The sequence below is a fragment of the Myotis lucifugus genome, unplaced genomic scaffold, assembly GCF_000147115.1.
Source record: "Myotis lucifugus unplaced genomic scaffold, Myoluc2.0 scaffold_22, whole genome shotgun sequence".
Classification (NCBI taxonomy): Eukaryota; Metazoa; Chordata; class Mammalia; order Chiroptera; family Vespertilionidae; genus Myotis; species Myotis lucifugus.
The window spans coordinates 7,461,232-7,486,360 of record NW_005871070.1 but is presented as its reverse complement, the minus strand read 5'-3'; the positions used below and the strand labels follow the sequence as shown (position 1 = coordinate 7,486,360).

The 25,129-nt window shown below is 38.6% G+C and overlaps 2 protein-coding genes across 2 annotated transcripts in view; one reads left to right on the top strand and one right to left on the bottom strand.

Annotated features, from left to right (window-relative positions):
• Window positions 1–25,129, top strand: part of NUBPL (nucleotide binding protein like) — a gene marked incomplete at its 3' end in the record, with an annotated part of 206,430 nt that overhangs the window by 173,259 nt on the left and 8,042 nt on the right. The window contains exon 8 of the mRNA XM_006085884.3: window positions 13,863–13,948. Coding sequence (XP_006085946.3) covers window positions 13,863–13,948 — 86 coding nt within the window. The remainder of the gene's footprint in view (window positions 1–13,862; window positions 13,949–25,129) is intronic.
• On the bottom strand, window positions 609–1,235 carry LOC102418315 (transmembrane protein 70, mitochondrial-like). The gene is given in 1 exon segment (XM_014453370.2): window positions 609–1,235. A coding segment is annotated over 1 exon segment (579 nt). The 3' UTR covers window positions 609–656.

Sequence of the window (25,129 nt, the reverse complement as noted above, 5' to 3'; positions counted from 1 at the left end):
TACAGGCATTTACCTACTCTGCCAGCTTAGTTCCTCTCCAAAGTCTTTGTCTTTACAGACATTTCACTCTCACTTAGAATGTTTTTCTTCCCCAGTCAATGGGCACCAAATCCTGCAAACCTTTTATTTCAAATGTCTACTCCTTGCCATCTTTCCCAACCCCCCCATTAGGAGTCATTTCTTCCTCCTTGAAATTCACATAGAATTTTATTTGGACCATCTCATGTTCTCCACTCAAAACCTGCATAACTGTTATCTTCTGTACCAGACTGTTACTCCCTAGCGGGCCAAATCTCTGTTTCAATCATTTTTTGTATTTCTCACAGTGTCAAACTCAGTGTCTTCCTGTAACCACTCAGGAAATGTTTAATCAATGAGGGTTTAATCTGTGTGTGTTATCTTCCCAACTAGGCTGTAAGCTGTTGAATGCAAAAATTTTTCCTTATTTACCATAGTATTTCTTAGAGTACTTTGGGGTATGGGTTATGGAGTTGATACTGGTTGAATAAATGACAAAGCTAATTGACTAGTTATCACAGTTCATCTGTTCATCCCGCGTTATTTTATTTTATTGTTTTTTACAAAAGTAAACGCAATTTTATTATTATACACAGGAAAATAAATCACACTTAAGCACAAACATAAAAACAACAGACTCATTTCTCATCTTCAAGCTGTTTCTTTTCACTGGGTTCTTCCATATCAAAAGTGAATGGTTTGTCATAACCCATTAGATGGTCATAGTCTTTGGGGTTTGGAAAGAGACCTGGATTAACTAACAGTGATTTTGTTTTAGCATAAAATGTGGTAAACAGATGTGTGCTGTTTGGAATCTTCACATCATTCTGGTGAAACACAGTATTGGTTTCTGAAAGCAAAACATTGTAAGTAATGGCTTTGTAAGTGTCTGTCGTGGCCTCATGGTACAACCGAATGACATAGCCTTTTGTAACTCAGTGAAGCAGGACTGGAGTGATCACTGTAAAGCTTCCTATGATGCCATAAAATAAGATTTGCAAAGGCAGACTTCCAAATACAACATTATTTTGGGCAAAAATGTATGGTAGAAATGTAAGGCTGATCGCACTTGTAGAATAAGAGAAACATTTCACACCAAATACTGTTCGGGCCAAATTCCCAGTATAAATCAGTCTTCCGTCTTCTGATTTTTCAACTTGTTTGTGTAAGCATCGAACACAATAATATTGTGTTCCCCCCATAATATTTCTTACCATCCTTCTAACTCATTCCTGGGATCTCTCCAACTCCGACTGCTTTTATTCAGGAGGTTTTTTTTTAAATGTATAGGTTAAATAAAGCATTTATTAAAAACATATATTTTATGTCACTCTCCCTTTGAGAGAAAAATACATTTCAGTTTAGATTTATTTATGCTGTTCTTTTTCCTCTACTATGTACAGTATCTTTGTGGTCAGTTGATATCTTTTAGTATTAACTTTGTTTTGGTTTCTGAGATATTTATGCATGTGGGCACCTGATATGTGGTGTCAGGCAGGCTCTTATTAAATTACTAGTGAGAACCACTAGCATTATTCCATTGTAATAGTAAGAAATTATCTTATTTACTTGAAAGGTTGTTTAGCCAGATACTACCTATCTCTCTGACTTTTTATCCTTACCTGTGGGACACCTGGCTATCCCACTGACTTGTAAGGATCAAATGAGAGAATGAATTTAACTACATGTAAATGAATGCTATTTTTTTTATAAATATATTTCTTTATTGATTTCAGAGAGGAAGGGAGAAGGAGAGAGATAGAAACATCAATGATGAGAGAGAATCATTGATCGGCTGCTTCCTGAACATCCCCTACTGGGGATCAAACCTGCAACCCAGGCATGTACCCTTGGCCGGAATCGAACCTGGGACCCTTCAGTGCACAGGCTGACGCTCTATCCACTGAGCCAAGCCAGCTAGGGCTGAATGCTATTTTTAAGAAACCACTTGAACACTTTAAAAGGGTTTTTTTTTGTGGGGGTGGTGTGATGAAATGCTATGAATTCTATCGACTGTCCATTTCTCCAAGCCATGGTGAAAATGAAAATAAATGTCTTATACTTGGAAAGAGACATCCTTTTGGAAAATTCATGGAGACAGACCTGTATAAGCAAAAAAGAGCCTCTTTTGAATGCTAATTAGCAACTTTTTGTATGTGTTCCATAGGATGGATGACAGGCTCATTATTAGAAGAAACTTCAAAGGAAAAAAATTATCATCTTATTTGTGTTAAAAGTGTTGTGTAGTAACAACAGTAATAAATGTGTTGACAGCAATATTAGAGTCTAATGATTTAAATTTGAACTTGCATGGACTACTGAATCACTACATGCTACAAATACCTAGTCGTTGTAGTAGCTGCTGGAGGGAAAGGAGACAGGATAAGGATGGGAAATAACCAAGTGTAGTCTTTGCATTTGCTCTTGTCTTGTTGAACTTGTCAAGGGGAAAAGAGAGCTGTCAGTGCTGGTTTTGTTTTTATTATTTTTTCTTACTACTTTTAATTTTTTTGGTGATAGTTTGCTGGGTTTTTGCTTGTTGTTTGTTTGTTTGTTTAGCTTGTAAATTAGTTGTTGCCATATACTGAATTGGGTAGATTCCAGGGTTAACTTCTGTTGTTTTTTTTTTTAAATACTTAAGTACTCTTCCAAAGTAGAAGAGGAGTAATATTTATCTGAGGAACATTATAAGTTCCTTGAAATTTTTGAAAATATATACACTGTGCTAGTATTTGAATTTTAATAGCTGTTACTTAAATATTTTTTCTTTCTTTGCTTCAACTGAGTTCCTCTGTATGTAACTATCTGAAGACTATCTTAATTTGTTTTTAACTATTGGAATTAAGTGAAGAGTTTATGCTTTACATGGGACATATGAAGCATATTTGCTTTTTCAAGAGACTGGAGAATTTTAGTAAGCTATTTATATTAAGTGCTATATTCATCAGTGACACTCAGCGCAGGAGCTGCCGTGACGCACACTGGCCATTTACAGAGAAACGGCACCACAGACTTGGTGCCTGCAAAGCAACACTTGGCTTCCCCCAAGTGGGACACAGGCCCCGCCACCACCCCGGAGCGACACCCCACCAAATCGCAGCCAATGCTGCCAAGACCCCATGGTGCAAAATGCGGCCCCCAGCCCAGCCCAGAAATGGTGGCTGTGGGCACTGGGTAATGATGTCACGTAGCAACACTAAGCTTCCTCTCCCTAGGGACAGGCCTTCTATATATATAAAAGCCTAAGTGACCATTCGACCGTCCAATCAGTGGCTATGACATGCACTCACCACCAGGGGGCAGATGCTCAATGCAGGAGCTGCTGAACGACAGCAACTTTGCAGAGTGCCCTCTCTCACTCTGGGACCCCTCAGGGGATGTCGGACTGCCAGTTTCAGCCCGATCCCCACAGGCCAGGCAGACGGATCCCACCTGCCGGAGGACCCTGCTCACTCCGCAGACACCCTTCAAGCCCTGACGCCACCCCAGGTGTGGCCAGCTGGGGAGGGAATGCGGGAGGTTGTTTCCAGGGTGTATCCAGCTCGTCTTGCCCAGTCCCACCCCACCGGTCACCTTCTAATTAATTTCCTTTCAGTGTGCACGAACCCATGCACTGGGCCTCTAGTTTAGCAATAAACGGCACTGCGGACCTAGTGCCCACAAGGCAACACTCAGCTTCCCCCAAGTGGGACATAGGCCCTGCCACCATCCCGGAGTAACACCCCACCAAATTGCAGCCAATGCTGCCAAGACCCCATGGTGCAAAATGCAGCCCACAGCCCAGCCCAGCCCTGAAACGGTGGCTGTGGGCGCCTGGTAATGACGTCATGTAGCAACACCTGGCTTCCTCTTCCTAGCGACTAGCCTTCTTGGAGTTTCTTCAGCCCAGGAACACGACTTGCTGTATAGCCAGGTGGAAACATTTTACATTTTAACCAAATGTCTGTGAAGCATTTTCCCATGCCTCATTTCATTTGATCCTCACAGAAGTCCTGGAGTAGGTAAATAGGAGACTCGATGGAATCCTATTTTCTTTTCATTAGCCAGAAAACAGAGATTTAGAAAGCTTAGAAACTTGACCCGACTGAAAAGAAGTAAGAAATGGTGGACCTTGAAAATGACTTCAGGTTTTCTCACTGCACAGAATATAGTCAAAAACTGCTGCAGTTAAATATTTTACCCTTTGTTCTCCCTGCGTGATCTACAATAATAATCTGCTTCATGTTGATATTTACTGCTGTGTTGCTGACAATTACCTGAAAGAGAAGTTGGGGTGCTTCACTGGGCTGGAAAAAGTTTAGCTAAATCAGAAAGCAGGTCTAATTAAGCAAGTTTATTCTTTATATACAAGGCTAAGTTGACTCGCGCATGCACAATATATAAAAAGCTCTCTCTGCCCTGGCTTGTTTGGCTCCATGGATAGAGCATTGGCCTGTGGACTGAAGGATCCCAGGTTCAATTCCAGTCAGGGGCACATGCCTGGGTTGTGGGCTCGATCTCCACTGGGGGGTGTGCGGGAGGCAGCCAATCAATGATTCTCTCTCATCATTGATGTTTCTATCTCTCTCCCTCTCCATTTCTCTCTGAACTCAATAAAAATATATTTTAAAAAGAAAGCTCTCTCTGGTGCCATTTGCACATGTGTGTTTCATGAATTTGGTTGACACTTCTATTATAGAGAAAGGGCAAGTGGCGATATTAAAATATTTCTTCTAATTAATTTTCTTTCAATTTGCATGAATCCATGCACCGGGTCACTAGTAGTCTCATATTCTACTGATACCTCCTAGTGGTGGATCCCTTTTGGAAGCCAGAGGGTAAGGAAACTCAGGTGATAGAGTCCACAGAGGTCAGCTCCCAGGCACTGATCAGGACAGAGAGTGCTGAGAAGGAAGCCGAGCTTGGGAAGGAAAGGACATGCAGTGTAGTTATTATCTGGAAAATACCCAGAACATCTTCTCTTCTTCATGTTCATCATTATAATTGTGAATTAGTGGTTTTCAAGAGATGAACACAAAGCAAATATTTCTGCCCTCTAAGTTTGCAAGCTAATAAAGATACCAGTAGTATAGTCAAATTGATGAAAACCCATACTATCACAAGGCAGAATTGTACTGTCATCAAATTTATGAACACAATATTTATATTGTACCTAAGTAGTGATATAAGTATATTTAGTGTCATGGGCAGTAGTGGATAAGGACATTATTTTGATAGGATAGAGTTATGAAAACAAGTTCCCCTTCACTTTATTAAGTAAAGATAGATGCAGGAATGAAACTTCTGGAAAGTATCCTTATAGTAGAAGGGCACAGACTGAGCAGTTGAGAGGGTGCAAGCGTAGTCCCTTATCTGTTCCCCCTCTCTCCCAGGGAAGGGCAGAAGTAGCACAGAAAACAGCCAGATAGTCCTCCTGAGGGTCCTGTTTTGATTTCTTTCTCCTAGAGAGGGAGAAGCTATTGTGTCTAGCAGAGCCCTCAGCTAGATAATATGCGAAATATCCATGGGCTCATGAGAAGCTGCACTAGCAGACTGGTTTTTTGTTATGAAAATGAAATGATGCCCCTTCTTCCAGTCTAAAACCCTTCCTATCTGGACCCTATAGATGGAAGGAAAGCCAGAGGCCTTTTTGCCTCTCGTTCATTTAAGTCTGATGGAGTAGGAATTTTAAATTAAGCCACCTTAATATTTCAGTCATTGATTAAAGTAAAAGGCGCTTATTGTTTGTTAAGGCTATTGGGCCTATAGCTGCAGTAACTGAATAGGAATTCACCCCTCTACCAGCAGTTTGCTTGGCCTAATCAATTATCTCTTTTATGGTAATACTCTTCGACTGCCAATTTGGACTGTTTTTATAATGAAAACTGAGTGGGGTTTGGAGGATCAGAAACTTATTGCTATTTTTTAGATAAGAGAATGATCACAAGCCATCACTTGAAATAGTTTTCTTGATTACCTGGTATTTACTCTTTCAAAGCCAAAGAAACATAGTAGTTTCACTTAGGTAAATTAAATAGTATTTTTATCTTTTCCAAAGAACTGTTTTTTTCCTTTCTTATTTTCAAATTTAAAAGAGTAATTCTCTAAAGATATCCAATAGTAATATTTTGGAAAACCATTAAAAACTCAAAGAAAAAAATACTTGGCTACTTTGGATTTTAGTTCTATGTGTCTCCTATAATTTTGCAATTTATAATGACCTCAAACTGAAAGCTAGAAACATGCTTGTACCTACCTTAAAGGTAGACTTAGGTCACCTTTTTTCCTAGGATTTAAAGATTTTAAATCTTCATTTATGCTTTCAGTTTGCAGAATGGAACTTTACAGTTCAGAAGTCAATTTTGGACTTTTTCCAGGTGTACTGTATTTCCACAGCAAATGTTGGGTAGGGTTATCAATATGAATATTTGGCAAGAATAGCATGAGGTTATAGAAGAGAATTATTGTTTTATTCATCACATTATAAAAATTCTTTACAAAATAAATTTTTCTTCTTTTTTTTAATTTTAAATATATTTTATTGATTTTTTACAGAGAGGAAGGGAGAGGGATAGAGAGTTAGAAACATCGATGAGAGAGAAACATCGATCAGCTGCCTCCTGCACACCTCCTACTGGGGATGTGCCCGCAACCAAGGTATATGCCCTTGACCGGAATCGAACCTGGGACCCTTCAGTCCACAGGCCGATGCTCTATCCACTGAGCCAAACTGGTTTCGGCATAAATTTTTCTTCTTATCCCATAAATTGTAACCAAGTGTTAAAGACTAGAAACTATATTCCAGGGTTTTATCTTTTAGGGCACTTCTGGTACTCAGTCTGAAACTGTAATCCTTGTTAGATTGGGAATCAAATTGTAAAATTATGTATAGTACCATTGCTTAATGAACAACGATGTTTCCAATCTAAATTTAAGAAGAAATAAACTTTTTAGGGCTCTTATATTTCTGTCAAACATATATTATAGGTAGAAATTATGGTGTATCAGTTAACTATTCAAAGAAATAATCTGATAATTTAAAAATTCTGAACTATGACATGGGAAGAGCCAGGATTTAAAAAGCTTTTCCAAATAATTCTTCTATAGTCAGCTTTCAGAATCACTTCGTTTAGACCAGTTTATCTGATGCTTGAATTCCTTGATTAGTCTCTGGAAGGGAGGCTTCTGAGGTGGTTCATTCAGTTTTGTGTTTTAAGAATTTCTGGGCACTTCCTTCATGATATGACCGACAGCTAAAATTCTTTAATGTCTTCAAATTCAGTGAATGGTATAATGGCCAATGGGCAATCAGACTGTTATTTAAAACTACTATAAATCCATTAAACATTTACATGTAGCAAAAATACAAGTCCTACAATTTATAATATAAAAATGTTTGTGCTTGGTCATAGATATTAGGTATTTGATCAGAACATGAAATATAGCTCTGAAGAATGTCTTCACATCTTAAGTCTGACAGTATTTGGAAACGGAGCAAAGCTTTTCCATATAAAGTCTCAGTCTCCTTTTCTTGAAATATACCTGGTTAAATAAAGTTAGGAGTTAAGTAAGCAGGAAGAAGCAGTTTTCCTCCCTGGAGTTTGTATTAGAGATAGAATGTTTATGAAAAGGAATGTGTTCAGTTATTGAACAAATGGCCTTCAGTGGTGACTCACTGTGAGCATGGGCAGGCTGAGCTATATGCACATCTAAAAGAATTTGAAATGCAAAATTTTAAATCTAAGCAAAAGAGCTTTCTGAGTTGTAGAGACATATATGTACAACTAGGCTCCCCAAGGGTGTTTACTTATCAGCATAAAGATGGATTTAACACTGGAAAGAAGTGAGGATTTTATCTTCATTTTACTGGAAACATTATAAGGGGAGAGGATGAGAATGTGTGTGTGTGTGTGTGTGTGAGAGAGAGAGAGAGAGAGAGAGAGAGAGAGAGAGAGAGAGAGAATGAATGAATGAGAGAGCTGTTTGGTTCAGGCTCTAGCTTTTTAAAATCTCTGAAATCCTCACTTTCCCCCTTACTGGAAGGCAGTCTGGATAGCCTTGGAGAATTCATTGTTAACATCGTTAAGGTGAGGTGATTGGAAGCCCATTACCTGTTGACCCAATTATTGAAGAGCTAATCGTTGTCCCTAAATAACAGGTATGCCTCCAGATTCCTTTGATGAATTTGAATTCTTGACATTCCAAAGTGCACATGCTTTCTCTCACTAGTGATTTTGAAATGCTGTGGTTTCACTAATTACTGTGATTTATTAATTCTTTTGGCAGCAATGGACGTGATTTCCTGTAACAAAATTCATTTCTAAAGTGAGGGGAAAAAATGGTTCATCTTTATATTAATAAAACATACCTCCTTTGTGACTGTAATCAGTTCTCTACTCTGTTGAAATGGAGCAAAGGCCAAAACAGTGACTCATGAAAGAATTATGTGTATTTCCTGTTGCAATAGTCTGTGGGTATAGTTGAAGTGAATTTACCTTTTTAATCATGTTTTACTGAATCTGATCTTTTAGTGGGCATTTCTTGATCTTATAGCAAATAATGTTTATAATTCAGGAAGTTTGTGGCTTGTAGAAGAGAAAGACAAAGGATGGCTAAAAAATACCAAAGCCAGTCTACTTTATAAACTATTGTGTATTTTGTATTATTTATATTAAGCTAACAGAAGTTGAATGATTATTTTCTTTGGCTGCAAGTATCTTTAAATAAATTGAGAATCTGAAGCACTAAATGTTAGAGCACTGCACTGTGAACATTTATTATATAGCAGTTAATTTGTTCTTATAAATCTTAGTTGACTTTACCTTGATGTGCTAAAGAATTGTAAGACATAAAATTACTCGTCCAGGTATAATTACAAGCAGTTTTTGTTGTACATATTTATTAGGTTCCAATGCTGAAATTCACAGTCAAGCATGGGAATAGGATACAATTTGTGCCCTGGAGACTTAGAATGGCATAGTTGAATAGTTCCACACTGGTGTAATTATGATCATCCTAACATCTGGAATAATGAGTTTTAAATGTTTAACTACTTTGAACTATGACCCAAGTCCAGATATGCAGCCATAAATTATACTCGTAATAGTCAAGAGAATTAGCAAGTAAGGCAACACTCCAGGTAATTATATTTTAGGATGTTTACTTATTTGCCAGGATCCTTTTTTAGTAAATTAAGGTTTCATAGTAAATCCCAGCTGATAAAAAGCCTTAACATTATAACTTGGGAAATAGCATTTAAAAAATACTTTTTAATTGTTTGGACTTAGACATATACCCTAGAAACAGAAAATTCATCTTGAGGTAGGTGTTTTATGATGCTGGGTTTTCCTCAGAAAATAATCCCATTTATTGCAAACTAAACATTCTCTTTGTTGCTACTGACATTCCTTATGATCAGTAGAGGGAGCACAAGTTTTCTAACAAACCCTCCGTCACAAAACAAGTGACATCACCAATTATGGCATGAAGGGAAAATATGTAAGCTAGTTCATATTGGTTCATATATATTGGTCCATGTTCCATGAGCCCTGAGAAAATTAAAATGCCAAGAACCATAAAGATAAAATTTAATATCATATTTGAGATGACATTTTAAGTTAAGGGATATATTTACAAGAAAAAATTGACATAATTTCTTTAAAATTAAAAACTCAGGGTTGTGATGCACAGATTATTTAATTTTACTGAAGTTTTGTTTTTTTGTTTGCTTTTATTTCCTTATCCTAAATTCTAAAAGTCATTGTAGGGACAGTCTGAAATGGCCACTTATATGATGTATTAAAATTTGGTACATTAAAAGAGGTAGTGATTTATGTGTGGGCCAGTTTATTTTTGTTCTTTAAGAAAAAGTCTAGAAATGTTTTTGTCAGAACAGTGTGCTAAAGACTTATTTAGTTATTAGTTAAGAACATATATTGGAGCAAAAAAAAAAAAATCTTACACTAAAATCTTTTTAAAATGTGGCTGGTAGTCCCAATGGAATGTTTACATGTTTTGTGAGCATTTGATGGGGCATGGAGGATGATCATTGTCCTTGTCCCAAACTTGTTTTTAATTGATGTTTGGTGCTATTTAGATTACTTGGCAAAGAAACTCAGATGGCATGGATGCTTATTTGTGACACTGTGTTAGAGTTAAGTACTACAGAGAAAACCAAGTCACTTTAATTCCTCTCTCTATGATCTTACAGCTATCAAAATAAAGTCACCAAACATTTTTATATCACTTTTACATATTTTTTAAATATATTTTATTGATTTTTTACAGAGAGGAAGGGAGAGGGATAGAGAGTTAGAAACATCGATGAGAGAGAAACATCGATCAGCTGCCTCCTGCACACCCCCTACTGGGGGTGTGCCCGCAACCAAGGTATATGCCCTTGACCGGATTCGAACCTGGGATCCTTCAGTCTGCAGGCCGACGCTCTATCCACTGAGCCAAACCGGTTAGGGCAACTTTTACATATTTTTAAATATGTTTTTATTGATTTTAGAGAGAGAAAGTGAGAGGGAGAAAGGAATAGAAACATCAATGATGAGAACCATTGATTGGCTGTCTCCTGCATGCCCCTTATTGGGAATGGAGCCCACAACCCAGGCATGTGTCCTGACTGGGAATCAAACTGTGACCTTCTGGTTCATTGGTCAGTGCTCAAACTGGATGGACCATTTTTACATATTTTTAATGGAACAGCTCTTTAAATTAATTAGGACCAATGGAAATAGGCTTGTTATATAGAAGAATTAATTCAGATATATTGAGATTTAGTGAGCTATTTAAGATTATATAGTATACTAGAGGCCTGGTGCATGAAATTTGTGTACTGGAGGAGGGGAGTCCTTCAGCCCGGCCTGTGCCCTCTTGCAGTCTGGGATCCCTCAGGGGATGTCCACCTGCCAGCTTGGGCCCACTCCCTGCGGGGTTCGGGCCTAAGCTGGCAGTTGGACATCCCTCTCGCAGTCTGGTACCCCTCGCTCCTTACCGCCTGCCTGCTCGCTGCTTCTTACCGCTTGACTCGCTGCTTCTTAGCACTGCTGCAGAGATGGGAGAGGCTCTGCCACCGCCTCTGTGCTCGCCAGCCATGGCTGAGTGGCGCTCCCCCTGTGGGAGCACACTGACCACCAGGGGGCAGCTCCTATGTGAGCGTCTGCCCCTTGGTGGTCAGTGTGCATTATAGTGACCAGTCGTTCTGGTCGTTCTGCCATAATGGTCGCTTAGGCTTTTATTATATAGGTTAGCATAGTCGACAAAACCAGAATCCAGAACTCTTGACTTCTAGTTCAAGGAGTCAATAACTAAGAGTTCATGCAGCAGTGATCTAGGACAGATGATTTGAAAATATAGGGACATTGTTTAAATATCCGATCCTCTATAAAGTGCCCGTTTTGTGCAAGTTGTTGTGTCATTAGTTTTGTTTGGTTAAAAAAATGAGAAAACTCATAACGTCATGAAACTCTGTTGTGTAGCAGTAATACAAATAGCTTTTTAGGGCCAATGCAATAGAAAACTCCCTATATACTAATATATAGTTAAGGAGAGAATTTGGAGGAAATAGCTTAGGGGGTTTCATTTACATGTAAAGAGAATGGCTCTTAGATTAAAGAGCCATAATTCTTGGGGGAGGTTGCATTTCACATTCACTTCAATAAGTTTACTGAGGAGTCGGATTGAACAGGGATGGTCTTGGAAACCATAGTTAAGAAGGGATGTTAGATCATATAGTTAGAGAGCCAGCTGAGACCTTGGAGACTATGTAGTCCTTGCATTAATTTTACAGCTAAGGAAACTGAGACCTGGAGTGGTTCTGAGTCACTTGCCCAAGGTTAGTCACACAGCTAGGGGGGTAGAATTGGAATTAGATCCCTTCCAAATGCCTGGATATGAACAAACGCTGACGTAGATTGGTAACAGAATCTAGAAGGTGGGGAATTGTGGAAATATAATAGATGTGTAGAGTAGACTTATGTACAATTTTTACACAGATGCGATTTCCATCCATCTTTAAAAGAATGGAAAGATAACTTTGACTAGTTTTTGGTTTCTTGGGCATAGCAAATCAAAATAGAAGGATTTAGTGATCCATGGAACCGTTTGAAAAGTAGGATGAGCTGCTTGATGGCAAATATGAAAATAACCTTCTCAGCAACTTGTAAGACATTTTATTGGTAATAATAATAAAGATAATAATGGTGATATTATTAACAACAGCTACCATTTATTGAATGTTTACCCTTTGTCCAGGCACCATGTCAAGCATCTGATGTACATCAGTAGTTCATTTAATTATTTCACCCTGTGACCTAAGTATTATTATGTCGTTTTGTAGATAAAAAGACTGAATCACTTTCTTGTCCTAGTCACACTGGTAGATGGCTATGGAATAAAAAGTTGATTCTGATTATGTTTGAATTTCAAGGCTGTGTTTCTCTAACTTGAGTAATGAATAAACCCTCCTTCTAAAGGAAAAATAATCTACTTCATATCCCATATTGACTTATTTTTATTATAAGACTATTTAACTACATGTAAACATAAATTCCTTAAGTTTGTAGCTCTTATATTTTTTAAAACTTAAAAAGAACTACAAATTAAATACAAGTAAAACATACAAAATCAATAAAATTCAAATTGATATTAATTTAATGTGAAAGATGAAGTTTTTACTGAAATGAAAATATCGATTGCAAGATGAATTTGTGGCCATTGCACAGTTCTTTTGAGTTTGGCATGCCTATGTTGCCATGTGCTTCATGATAACTTGGTTCTGCTGCCACATTTCTCTATTCTGACTTCTGTAAAATATCCCTTCAGACAGTAGTCTAGTGTCATTTGACTTTTGCTGGTGCACTCAGATATTTATTGTTAATCCCACCTCTGTTTTCATTAGTTATGATGAAGTACTGCCACTTGGAGCTGGTTTGGGGCTCTGAGACGTCATGGCTGTGTACTTAGTTATAAAATGATGGCTATCCTGGTGCTCTAGAATATGCTCGTGTTAATTCTTTTTCAGGTTATCTTCTAGAAGAAAGCACAAAATTTAAGAAATTCACAGTCTCTGGAGTCATAGCCCAGCCTCTGGTGTTTCCACTTAAAAAATTACACTGCACTTTCTCTCCAAACACTAGGGCAGACCCAGGAAAGCCTCCGTCTTCACCTGCTTTCAGTGCTGCTTTGGTCAGGCCACCACTATTTTGCATCTGAATTTTTGCTCAGCACGTAGTTTTGCCTCCACCAAATTATTCTCCACAGTGTGTTCCACACTGTTGAGTTTTCTATAATACAAACTTCTAGAACGGAGCCTCAGAATCACCTCTTTCTGGAAACTTTCCTTTATTGTGTCTCCTTATCTCCTGCCTCTCACCCCATCGATTATCACCTTGCTCCTTCTCTCCCCTAAATTGAATTAGTTATTTTTTCCTTCATTCCTCCTTTAGAACTCCATAACACCGTTGGCCTATCTCTGTTATAATGCTTAGCACATTGTGTTGCAATCCTTAATTTTTGGGTCTCCCTAAGTAGACTTATTAGCTTCTTGAAAGTACGCCAGCCCGTGCATCTTCCTCACAGCATATTGTCTGATGGGAAGGAGGCTCTCATGGTAGCTGTGATCTTGAATCACTGGTCAGTCAGTTATAATTTTAGAAGTGAGGAGTCAAAAATAAGCAAGAGCAAGTAGACATTTCCTAATCTTTCCCATTCATGTATGTGAAATTTATACAAATTACATAAATAGTTAATGTAGTAGACTCTTTTAATATGTAAGCAACCTAATTTTGGAAGTAAACTTTCTATAAAAAATTAAATGATAGCATTATTTTGCTGTTCTTTTGTTTCCTTTTGGTTAGGTGCTGTGATTGTCTCCACGCCCCAGGACATTGCATTGATGGATGCACACAAGGGTGCTGAGATGTTTCGAAAAGTTCACGTGCCCGTAAGCATTTATGCTTCATTGTTGCAGAAATACAAGACACTTCTAACTGAAGAAGCAAGTCACTGAGAAATACAACACAAGTTTTAATTTAGTTCTGTGCAGTTTATATGAAAACCCTACTTCATCTTTATGGTTACTTTATTTAAATATAGATATTTGTATTATTGATTTCAGAGAGGAAGGGAAAGGGAGAGAGAGATCATTGATCGGCTGCCTCCTGCACTCCTGACCCTTGGGATCAAGCCCACAACCCGGGCATGTGCCCTGACTGGGAATAGAACCATGACCTCCTGGTTCATAGGTCGACACTCAGCCACACCAGCTGGGCTTTATGGTTACTTTAAAACACACATATAGGTGCAAACATATATACACATTATGTTAATCAAGGAGACTTCAAAAATGTCCTTCCAATATGAGTTTTCTGAAGAAGTACTACCTCTCTCAAATGCAGCTCTCACTAACACCCCCCACCCCCCAAAAAAGTATAAGAATATTTTAGGAAATTATTTAGGTAGATACACTTGAATAGACAACCAGTAGGAATGCAGGTGAAAACGATGTCTTTTTTCCTTCTGTCTCCTATAATTTAACTCATGTATAGCTCACAGTCTTCTAAAAGGTATCAAAGGATACCTAGACAACATGGCAAACTAGAACAACTTAAAACTATAATGAAAATAAGGAAAAGGACAATTAAAATCAAGTGGAGTCAGAAGTGGGACTTAAGTACATGCTATAAATATACCATTAATTTTTGAGCAGCCACAGGGAAAGATACATAAGACTGTTATAAAACTGTTTTTCCACGAGGTTAAAAAGAGCTTGATGCTCAAGAGTAGCAGAGCTGAGATTAGAGAGGCGGAAGTCTCCCCGAGATTCTCAGAAAAAAGAATCCTCGTGTACATAGGCACAAGCCCGTGCCTTCCTCCTGTGTGCCTCCACCAAAGCAGGTGGACTTCGCAAGTGCCCGCTGGAGTGGGCATTTCAGTACAGAGCAGTGGTGCTTCCATCCATGCGGCGCTCTAGCGCCCGTGCTTCATTCAGGGGGAGGTCTTAGAGTTTAAAGAGCAGCGCTTTTTAGACTTCAGTCCATGCATTAACTTCAGGGGTCTCATGATTCTCTCCCCTCCCCCTCCTACCTCCCCAAATTGTATTCTCACTTTGAGTCTGTTTGGTATGGAGAGAATTCATAACTTTTGCTAAGTTATTCAAGGAGACTATGATATGGCACAAGACCCAGTGATGTAGTAGAATGAAGAGACTCTCAGGGAAGCTTTCATAAATGTTTTCCTCTCAGAAGAGCTTCTGAAAAGTACAAAATAGTAGAGTAGTGGAGTTGAGATGATCCTCTTCGACAAGTACCTCTTCTTGCTTGCCAATTAGCACACAGCTGTGTGTGTTAACAAGCCATGAGCTGTGGATTGGACCAACGTGCTCTTATGAAAACTGAGGAGACTCATAAGGATGGTGCCTGCATGCTTACCTTCCAGGTGACCTGAGGGTGTTCTCACTGGCAGGGGTACAATTGTGATCCGAAAGTGTTTTAGAGATAGCTTTTATGTGTGGATAAATGAATGATAAAACCCTTAACATGAATTGTAGATTGGAAACATTGTAAAGCAATGATAACCTAATGCCCACCTCAGACTGAAAACTGTCTCAGTGAAGCACTTAGTTTAAACAATGTGACTTCCTGTTATGCTCTCCAAGATAGACTGATACAAGGAATGCCTACCCAGATAGCTAAATAAGGTTACTGATATGGGATTTTAAAATATAAATCAGCAAAGAGTTAGGGAGCAGGCTGTCTACCAAAAATTATGAGACTAAGCAATCCATAATCCTTCTTTCTGGCAGAAATTAAATAACAGGACCAGTGGTCTGTTAGTGCCACTTCAAGGTCAGAATAACAGCTGTGCTACCAGCCTATGAGTGAATGCTTAACTTCTCATTCTTTTAAGTTAAGGGCGGAGGCTTATGTATAACTCAAAAACATCAGGAAATCCTTAAGGGAAAAGTTTTCAAAAGAGCAGAAGCAAGAGCTTTTTGCTATTCCTCACCTCCGGTAAATTGTCATTATGTATGTATAGCAAGAGACCATTGCAACTCATGCTGTCACCTGAGGCAACTGTGGCTCTAGGGCAGGCCCTGTATGCACTTAGCTAGTTGCGAGTCTAATGACCATCATTGCTAAATCGGCTTTCAGTCCCTATGTTATTTTCACTTAACCTGCAGCATTTGATACTTACCACCCTATAAGTAAAGAGGTAAATAATCTCATAATTGTTAGGACAGATTCTTCTCTAGGCTGTAGGACAGATTCTTCAGAAGGTGGGACAGAGAATCCTTATGCAACATAACGGTGGGGAAGCGAATGGATGGTCACTAAGTCCAGGTTAGGCTGCTGCTGAGTGAGTGCTGCCGAGGATAAAACTTGCAGGTATCAGCAAGGAAGTATCGTGAGGAAGTATTTATTCCAAGGGAAGGATCTTGGGCTGCATGAGGCTCATAGGACTAGTGGTGGATTCGTTAGGGCCTGGAAAAGTTGTTTGTGATCAGAAGGTTAATGTTGGAGTTGGAGTTTGCAGAGTAGGAACAGTTCTGGATCAAGAGAAGGTCCATGTGGTTGGTCATGGACGCGTGGGGCTGAAGTGGAGGGGAAATGAAAATCATTAGAAATGCATAATCCCTCCAAGTTGGCTTTTTTGACATTTCCTGTATCTTTATTGTACAGTTCTTTTTTCACCCCTTTGTTTTAATTATTTGGCCTCTAAACAGCAAAAATTTTTAAATAATGTAGATTAATCATCTCTTAAACTAGCAGAAGATAATAGGTGCTCAATAATCTTTGTAATTGAGAAAGAACTTTCCAGCAGTGAGCCCTGTAAGCAGTTGGACAAACACGGAGCACCACATTTTATAGGGAATCCCAGCTGTAAGTGGGATGTGGATTCTTCTGGCACTAATGAGCCTTGGAGTCTAAGTAATGGTAAAGCATTTGAAATTAGAGAGTGTTCTCTAAGTGCAAAGGAGAAATGTTATGCTTTGTTTATACCACTTTATTCCATTTTTCCTGGTTTTTAGTTTCACTCTCTATTTTTTCTCCTTTTGAAGTGCATTAGTTACCATGGAAACAATGGTATCATTGGAATTCATTGGTATGGACAGAGTTTAGTAATATCCACAAGAACATTTTGAAGTTAATTTAAATGATTTCTTAAAACTCAGTCAGATAGAGGAAGGAGGGGAAGAGATGAACTATTAAATTCTCTTTTCTCTGCCTGAATGATATCAACTCTGCCAAATCCTTGATTATCTCAGTAATAGTAAACAGACTATTTTTTTAAATAATAAATATTTTCAATCTTGTACATTTTTAATTGTGAGTCCTTTAGTGTTGTGTCATTCTCACCCATTCCTCTTGCCTTCTTTCACAAGGGAGGCCCAGGCTCCTCAGTCTGAAGCCTTTCCCCACCATTTGAGCTTTGAGAGTCAGAGGGATTTCACTGGCCAGCCCTTCCTTCGTAGGTAATCTTCTTCCCAGCTCTTGCAAAGTATGTTAAAGTATATTTTCCTCTCTTACTCCATCTATATGTAAGAGATCACTTGGTTACTTTTAATTCAGTAAATAGTTATCTATTCTACAAATGCATATGTACTGATACTGAGTGCCCTCTCTAAGCAGAGCACTGGGATAAGCTCCATTGGTGATTTTTTAAAAATGAGGATGAGGCCTTTTCCTTCAAGCACTTTATCATCTGTAGACTAGCTCCATCATGGTGCAGAGACCCTAAATTCTGAGGAACAAGAGGATGCTTTCTTCTCTGGGCTATCAAGGAGCTCTTTCATGGGAAAGTCATGATGTTTTTTCACATCCCTGTAATTTTTCACATGCTGGTCCCTTGCCTGATAAGCCATTGTCAGCTTGGGACCTCATACTCATTTTTCAAATCCCTGCTTAGGCATTACTTCCTCTGGGAAGTTTTCCCAAACCTGCCAGAAAAGGTTAATAATTCTTTTTCTGAACACCTTGAACATATATCTTGTTTGACTCTTATCCCACTACAGGTCTACCTGTCAGTCTCCACTGAAGAACTGGAGTTTCTGGAGGGCTAGGAGACATGCCTTAAATTCCTTCAGTGCCCAGTCACCTGGCACATAGCAGGCACGGGATACATTCTCACTACTGACCTTTGACCTGGGCTACACGCCATCCATAGTCTGCTGTTTTCTTCACGCCCAGGTCACAGGCCGCTCTGCCTGGCGTTCTCTCTGCCACAGCCGAATTGCTTGTCTTCTACTTCTTTGAGATTTCCAAACAGTTTCTCTCTTCACTGCCCTCAGCATGCTGTCTCTCCACCTAAGAAAAGTTTACCTTCATTTTTCACCTCATAGCTCCTTTTTATCCTTTGGTACTTAGATTAAACATCTTTTTCTCTGGGAGCTTGCCCAGACCCTGTTAACTAGGGTAAGGTCTTTCATTGGTTCTCAACCTTCCTAATGCCGTGACCCTTCATGTTGTGGTGACCCCCAATTTCATTGTTACAAATTGAACATAATTAAAGCATAGTGATTAATCACAAAAACAATATGTAATTATATATGTGTTTTCCAATGGTCTTAGGCGACCCCTGTGAAAGGGTCGTGACCCACAGGTTTAAGAACCTCTGTTCTAGTGTGTGATCCAGTAATTCATTGTTTCCCCTTTGTAAGCATTTCACATTCGTCAATACTTTCACATTTGTAGCGCCATGCTTACTGTCAGCCCTGTGGGTGCATGGACCACTTACCTCCCTCTGTGCCTGGAATATAGCTGCTCGCTAGATACATACTGGATGAATGAGTGGAGTAGAGTTTTCATCGGCATATCGAGGCATGGAGAGGACAGAATTCAGTCTGAAAAGAATCAGGAGCCGAAACCGGTTTGGCTCAGTGGATAGAGCGTTGGCCTGCGGACTGAAGGGTCCCAGGTTCGATTCCGGTCAAGGGCATATACCTGGGTTGCGGGCACATCCCCGGTGGGAGATATGCAGGAGGCAGCTGATCGATGTTTCTCTCCCATCGATGTTTCTAACTATCTATCTCTCTCCCTTCTTCTCTGTAAAAAATCAATAAAATATATTAAAAAAAAAAAAGAATCAGGAAATCACAAGTTGTGTTCAGGGTTATTCAGTTTGTCTGTAGTTGAAGTAATATGTTTAGGTATGTCTATGCTAGGCCCAAGTTTGGTCAAGACTCAAAACACTAGGCTAGGCTAGAAATTTGGGACTTTCTTCTTCAGATTTTTAGTGGAGCCCATAAAGAGTGCTGGATAGGGAATAGACAAAATTAGAATAGAGCTTTAAAAAGATTTAATCTGGTGGGGATGAAGAGAAAGGGTAGGAGCCAGGAGAGTGGGAGGCAGCAAGGAAACATTTTTTTTTTAATTGTCTAAAGTTTTACGTATGTCTCCTTTTTTCCCAATTGACTCCCCCTCACCCCCAAGCAAGGAAGCATTTTCAGTGTCATAGTTATTCACACTGCAGGTTGTAACCCACCATGAGTCATGAAATCAGTACAGTTAGAGATATAACCAAAGTTGTAAAACAATTGCTCTTAGGAAGACAAAGTATTATTTCATAAAGATTTATTCTCATAATACTCTCCAGGTCCAAACTGTAAATTGTGCTGCTATGAACATAGGGGTGCATATATTCTTTCTGCTCAGTGTTTTGGGTTTCTTAGGGTATATTCCTAAAAGTGGGATCACTGGGTCAAATGGGAGTTCCATTTTTAATTTTTTGAGGGAATTCCATACTGTTTTCCATAATAGCTCACCAGTCTGCATTCCCACCAACAGTGCACTTGAGTTCCCTTTTCTCTGCATCCCCGCCAGCACTTGTTTGTTGATTTGTTGATGATAGCCATTCTGACAGGTGTGAGGTGATATCTCATTGTCATTTTAATTTGCATCTCTCGAGTGATTAGTGACTTTGAGCATTTTTTCATATGTCCCTTGGCCTTCCGTATGTCCACTTTCCAGAAGTGTCTATTTAGGGCCTTTGCCCATTTTTAAATTGGATTGTTTGTCTTCCTTTTGTTAAGTTGTATGAGTTTCTTATATATTTTGGGTATTAACCCTTTGTTGGTTGTTTCATTGGCAAATATGTTCTCCCATGCAGTGGGCTTTCTTTTCGTTTTGTTGATGGTTTCTTTTGCTGTGCAAAACTTTTTATTTTGCTGCAGTCCCATTTGTTTATTTTCTCCTTAGTTTCCTTTATCGGTAAACATAATGCTATGAGAGATGTCTGAGATTTTGTTGCCTATGGTTTCTTCTAAATTTTTAAGTTTTCATGACTTATATTTAAGTCTTTTCCATTTTGAGTTTATTCTTGTGTATGGTATAACTTGGTGGTCTAGATTTATTTTTTTGCATGTCCCTGTCCAATTTTCCCAACATCATTTATTGAAGAGACTGTCTTGACTCCATTGTATGCTTTTGCCTACATTGTCAAATATTAATTGAGCATAATGGCTTATAGTGTTATGCTAAGTGAAATAAGGCAGTCAGAGAAAGATAAGTATTACATGATCTCACTCATATGTGGAGTCTAATGAACAAAATAAACTGATTAATAAAATAGATCCAGAGACATAGAAGCATGGAACAAGCAGACTGATGAATTTCAGAGGGAAGGCAGGAGGATGCAGGGCAGGGAGGGGAGTGATTAACTGGGGAACTTATATGCATATATGCATAACCCATGGACACAGACAGTAGAGTGGTGAAGGCCTGGGAGGAGCGGGTACAGAGTGGAGAGGCTAAATGGGAAAAAAGAACAACCAAACACAGGAGACATCTGTAATACTTTCAACAATAAAGATAAATTTAAAAAGAAAGATTTGTTCTCAGTGTAAACCTATCTGTATATGTTTATATTAGATTAAGATGTAAAACATTTCTCTTATAAAACAGTTTTAATAAATTGAAAAAATACTGGTGTAGGTGATAGGCAGTAAGGCTCAGATCTAGAATAATAGCAGTGAAAGTGGAAAGGGAAATAAATGTAATTGACATTTTGAAGGAAGGATTGACAGGCTTGGTAATTGATTACATGGGATAGGGTGGTTAGGAAAAAGGGGCAAAAATCAAAGGGATTTTGAGTTATGCTGCCCTTAATAAATTTTCCAGGGGCTGTTTTTGTTTTTTCCTCAGGATAACAGTGAACTAGAAATTAGAGGTTAGATTCCCAGTCACAAATCCTTGCCCTTATTCTCTGAGGGTTGTGATTTAAAACTGTTTGGCAAGGAGGAGACTGGTAAAGAAAATGATTTGGTGTTGGTCTTTGTAACACTATACACATCACAAGATGTATGAGACCATCTCTTCTCATAGAACCAGATTTATTATTTACCTGCATATTTGTAGCCCCTTATACAGAAGTGGGGTTTTTGTGTTTTTGTTTTTAGCATTTAGAGAGCTGTATTCTTTAAGCATATAACCTCTTTCATGGTTTTTAGTTAAATTACTTTAGAAATTCTTTTATAATTTTTAGGCAGTAGGGTACTGCTTACAAAAGCAGTTTTACATAATCATAAAGAGAGGTAAGCTAAGGAGCCTGAGTGCTAGAATTCAAATCCCAGCTCTGTCACTTTGTGGTTGTATGACCTGAACAAGTTTCTTAATCTATGCCTTAGTGTTCTCATTCAGAATATGGGAATTATAGTGGTATTTCCCTTAGAGAGTTGAGGTGAGAAATTAATGAGATAATGCACATAGAGGGTCTAGTACAGTGTTTGGCAGAATCTAAACACTCGGTGAAAATATAATGTCATATAATTAATGCTTATTATAATTACTTTTAGAATATTATTATGAAATGGATAAATTGATAAGCCACAGGTGTTTATGTGTTTGGCCTAGGTATTTTTGTTGTTGTTAATCCTCACCTGAGGATATTTTTTCCATTGATTTTTAGAAAGAGTTGAAGAGAGAGAGAGAGTAAGAGAGACACATTGACTGGTTGCCTCCCAAACATGTGCCAACTGGGGCTGGGGACCAAACTGCAACCCAGGCACGTGCCCCTGACCAGGAATTGAAACTGAGACCCTTTGGTCTGCAGGCTGATGCTCTAACCATTGAACAAACAGCCAGGGCTGGCCTAGTTATTTTGACAAGTATGTTTATTTGCTAATAAGAATTTTAACAAGAAATTTAAAAAATTTTTAGGTAGTGTCTTTGAGATTTCCTTATTCCTTTTGTATATTAGTTGAGCCTAAATTGTTCTCTTCATATAGACTTATTAAGTTGCTAAAGTTATTTAGAATCTAAAATTCTGCATTATTTAAAATATGCACTATTTAATGTAGGCTAATTGCTATTACAAATGGATCTCAAAATATATAGTGATGCAAATGCACTAGAAGTTTATTTCTTCCTCATGTAAGCAGTACTAGTAGGTGAATAGGTAAGCAGGGTGGCCTTCTTCCATAAAATCACTTAGGCTGTTGGAACCTCTGCCATTTTGAAATGTGACTTCCAAGATCACCCTTAGGGCCGTTCTTATTTGAGCCTGGCAGAACAGAAAGATAGCCCAGAGGCATGTGCATGGGAGATTTGTATGGGCCAGGACCGGTTGTGATGCACATACTTCTACTCACAGTCCACTCATGAGAATGCAGTCATGTGACCACACATCATGTTTTCCAAGGAGCCTAAGAAATGTGGGTTAGCTATGTGCTGAGGAAGATGAGACCATGATTCTGGTGACCGTGAGCTATCTGTGCTACAGTTCACTTTGCAACTAATACAGGGTGGGTTTACAGTTTACAAAATAGGTTTACAGTTGTTTGTATGAACAATAATTCAATAATTAACAAATAATAATACATGAATAAATTATGTTTGTGTACTCACAACAGTAAACCTACTTTTGCTGGCCTTGTATATTAGACTTGTGCTGGTCACTGAACTAACTTTTGTTTTTATATATATATCTATATATATATATATATATATAGATATATATATATATATATAATTCTGAAAATTCTTTAACTGTTTCATCCTTGTGGTTTACTTTTCCTACTGCTTAAAAACAAAAAACAAAGAAACAAAAAAATCCTACTGTGGTGTTGAACTTTTTAGTATTTATTTGAAAGGGTTAATGATTATATTGTCTTCTAAGAGAAATTAGGTGATCTTAGAACCTAAAGTAGATGATTCTTATCAATGTTTTCTTTCCATTTTTATTACCGAAGACTCTACACGTTGTTCTTAGTGATGAGGATCAGAATTGTGACTTATTATTTTTCTGGCAGAGTAATCATTCATGGCGGTAGGTTATCTATTTGGACCAGGAGTTTTATACCTTCACCCTTGAATGCTTCCAAAACTCATGTGTTCGATACCGGTCTTGGAGCTTTATCAGCATCTAGTTTGTCTGTTGTACCGTCCAAATCCTATTTTATTTAATACCTCAAGCCTACCTGCCTTAAAAAATGATTTAGAAATAGGCAATCTTACATGAAAATAGAGGCAAGTTGACGCATTTATTCTCCCCTTTTCATTCTTGAGCATAGTTTTTCCTCTATGTGATCATCAGGTAGTCTTACTTGACTCTTCAAATACCTCTGATATATTAAAGTATCTTTCATTGTTGGCTTTTAAGGCCTTGTAAAATACTGTTTGAATTTTTTCTTGGAATACATAGTAACTAGCCACATGACATATTATATGTGGCTCTCTTCTTCACAATTGGATAATCTTTTCATTTAAAAAGAATGACTTTTCTTAAATGATAACCTTTATAAGATGGTAGCATTCTTCACATTTCAGAGACTGGGGATGTATGCTCATTTGTATCTTTCCCCAGGATCTCAGAAGTCCATGTATGCTTTAAACTAGAGTGCTATTCCATGTGGTTTACATGGATTAAATTGATCTAACCCTCACAACAACCCTGCAAAGTACATAATGTTATTTCTCCCATTTGGCAGATGAGGAAACTAGTACAGAGAGATTAAATAACTCACATAAGATTAAATACTGTAGCTCATCCACCTGTTCAGTGGGCCTCTGGGATCCTATCACTGCTTTCTAGAGTCCCCTTTTTTTTTTTGTTTTATAGTTGAGTGGAAGTGAGGAAAGGGAGAGACAGAGAGAGAGAAACATCATGTGAGAGAGACACATCAGTTGGTTGCCTCCCACACATGCCCTGTCCAGGGTCGGGGAATCGAGCCTGCAACCGAGGTATGTGTTCTTGACCAGAATTGAACCCCAACCTGAGACCCCTCAGTCCCCGGCCCAGTGCTGTAACCACCGAACCAAACTGGCTATTAATTGCCATTCCTGTGGCTTATCCAGAGTTGAGGTTTAGTAATGTGGACGTCATGGAATATCACAGGGTGAGAGATCCCAGGGAACAAGAAGAGTCTCCATTAAATTTGAGTACCATTGGGTTCTCTGTCTTCAGGTGTGGGAACCCTTTTCTGCCAAGGGCCATTTGGATACTTATAACATAATTCACGGGCCATACAAAATTATCAACTTAAAAACTAGCCTGCTGTAGTTGGTCAAACATTTAATTAACTCACCCCTAATGCCCTGGCAGGGCCAGACCAGATGATTTCATGGGCCTGATACGGCCCTCGGGCTGGATGTTCCCCACCCCTGGTCTAGGAGGACAAATGAAGTCAGGAAGCTGGTGGACTGAAAAATGGCAGGAGTTAAGGGACCTTAGATTCTGTTTATAGTCAAGATAGGTATAATGAGGGAGTTCAGGGCAAGGGGAGTTCCATGGCCGGAGACAGGACTGAAGTCAGGTTTGACTGTGTCAGTGAGTGGTGAAGATGGTTCAGTTTAGGCCCTCCCTTATAACTGTGCTCTTAGTTACTATGTTAAGTCACCCACTAAACTGTATTGACTCATCAGTTGTTTCAGGCTACCTAGTGCCATGAACAAAATCCTCTAGTCCACTTGCTTGCCATTTTGTTTGGTGATTTCCACATACAAACCAGTGACCCAACTGGTTTGAATTTTGTCTCTGTTATTTACTAATTTTGGGACCTTGAGCAAATAATTTAGCTTCAGTGTTTTGTGACCTATCTCATAGGTTATTGTGATAGTTAAATGAGATTATATATATAGTTCTTAGCATAGACCTTAGAACATGGTAAACCATAGCTCTGGATGTTATT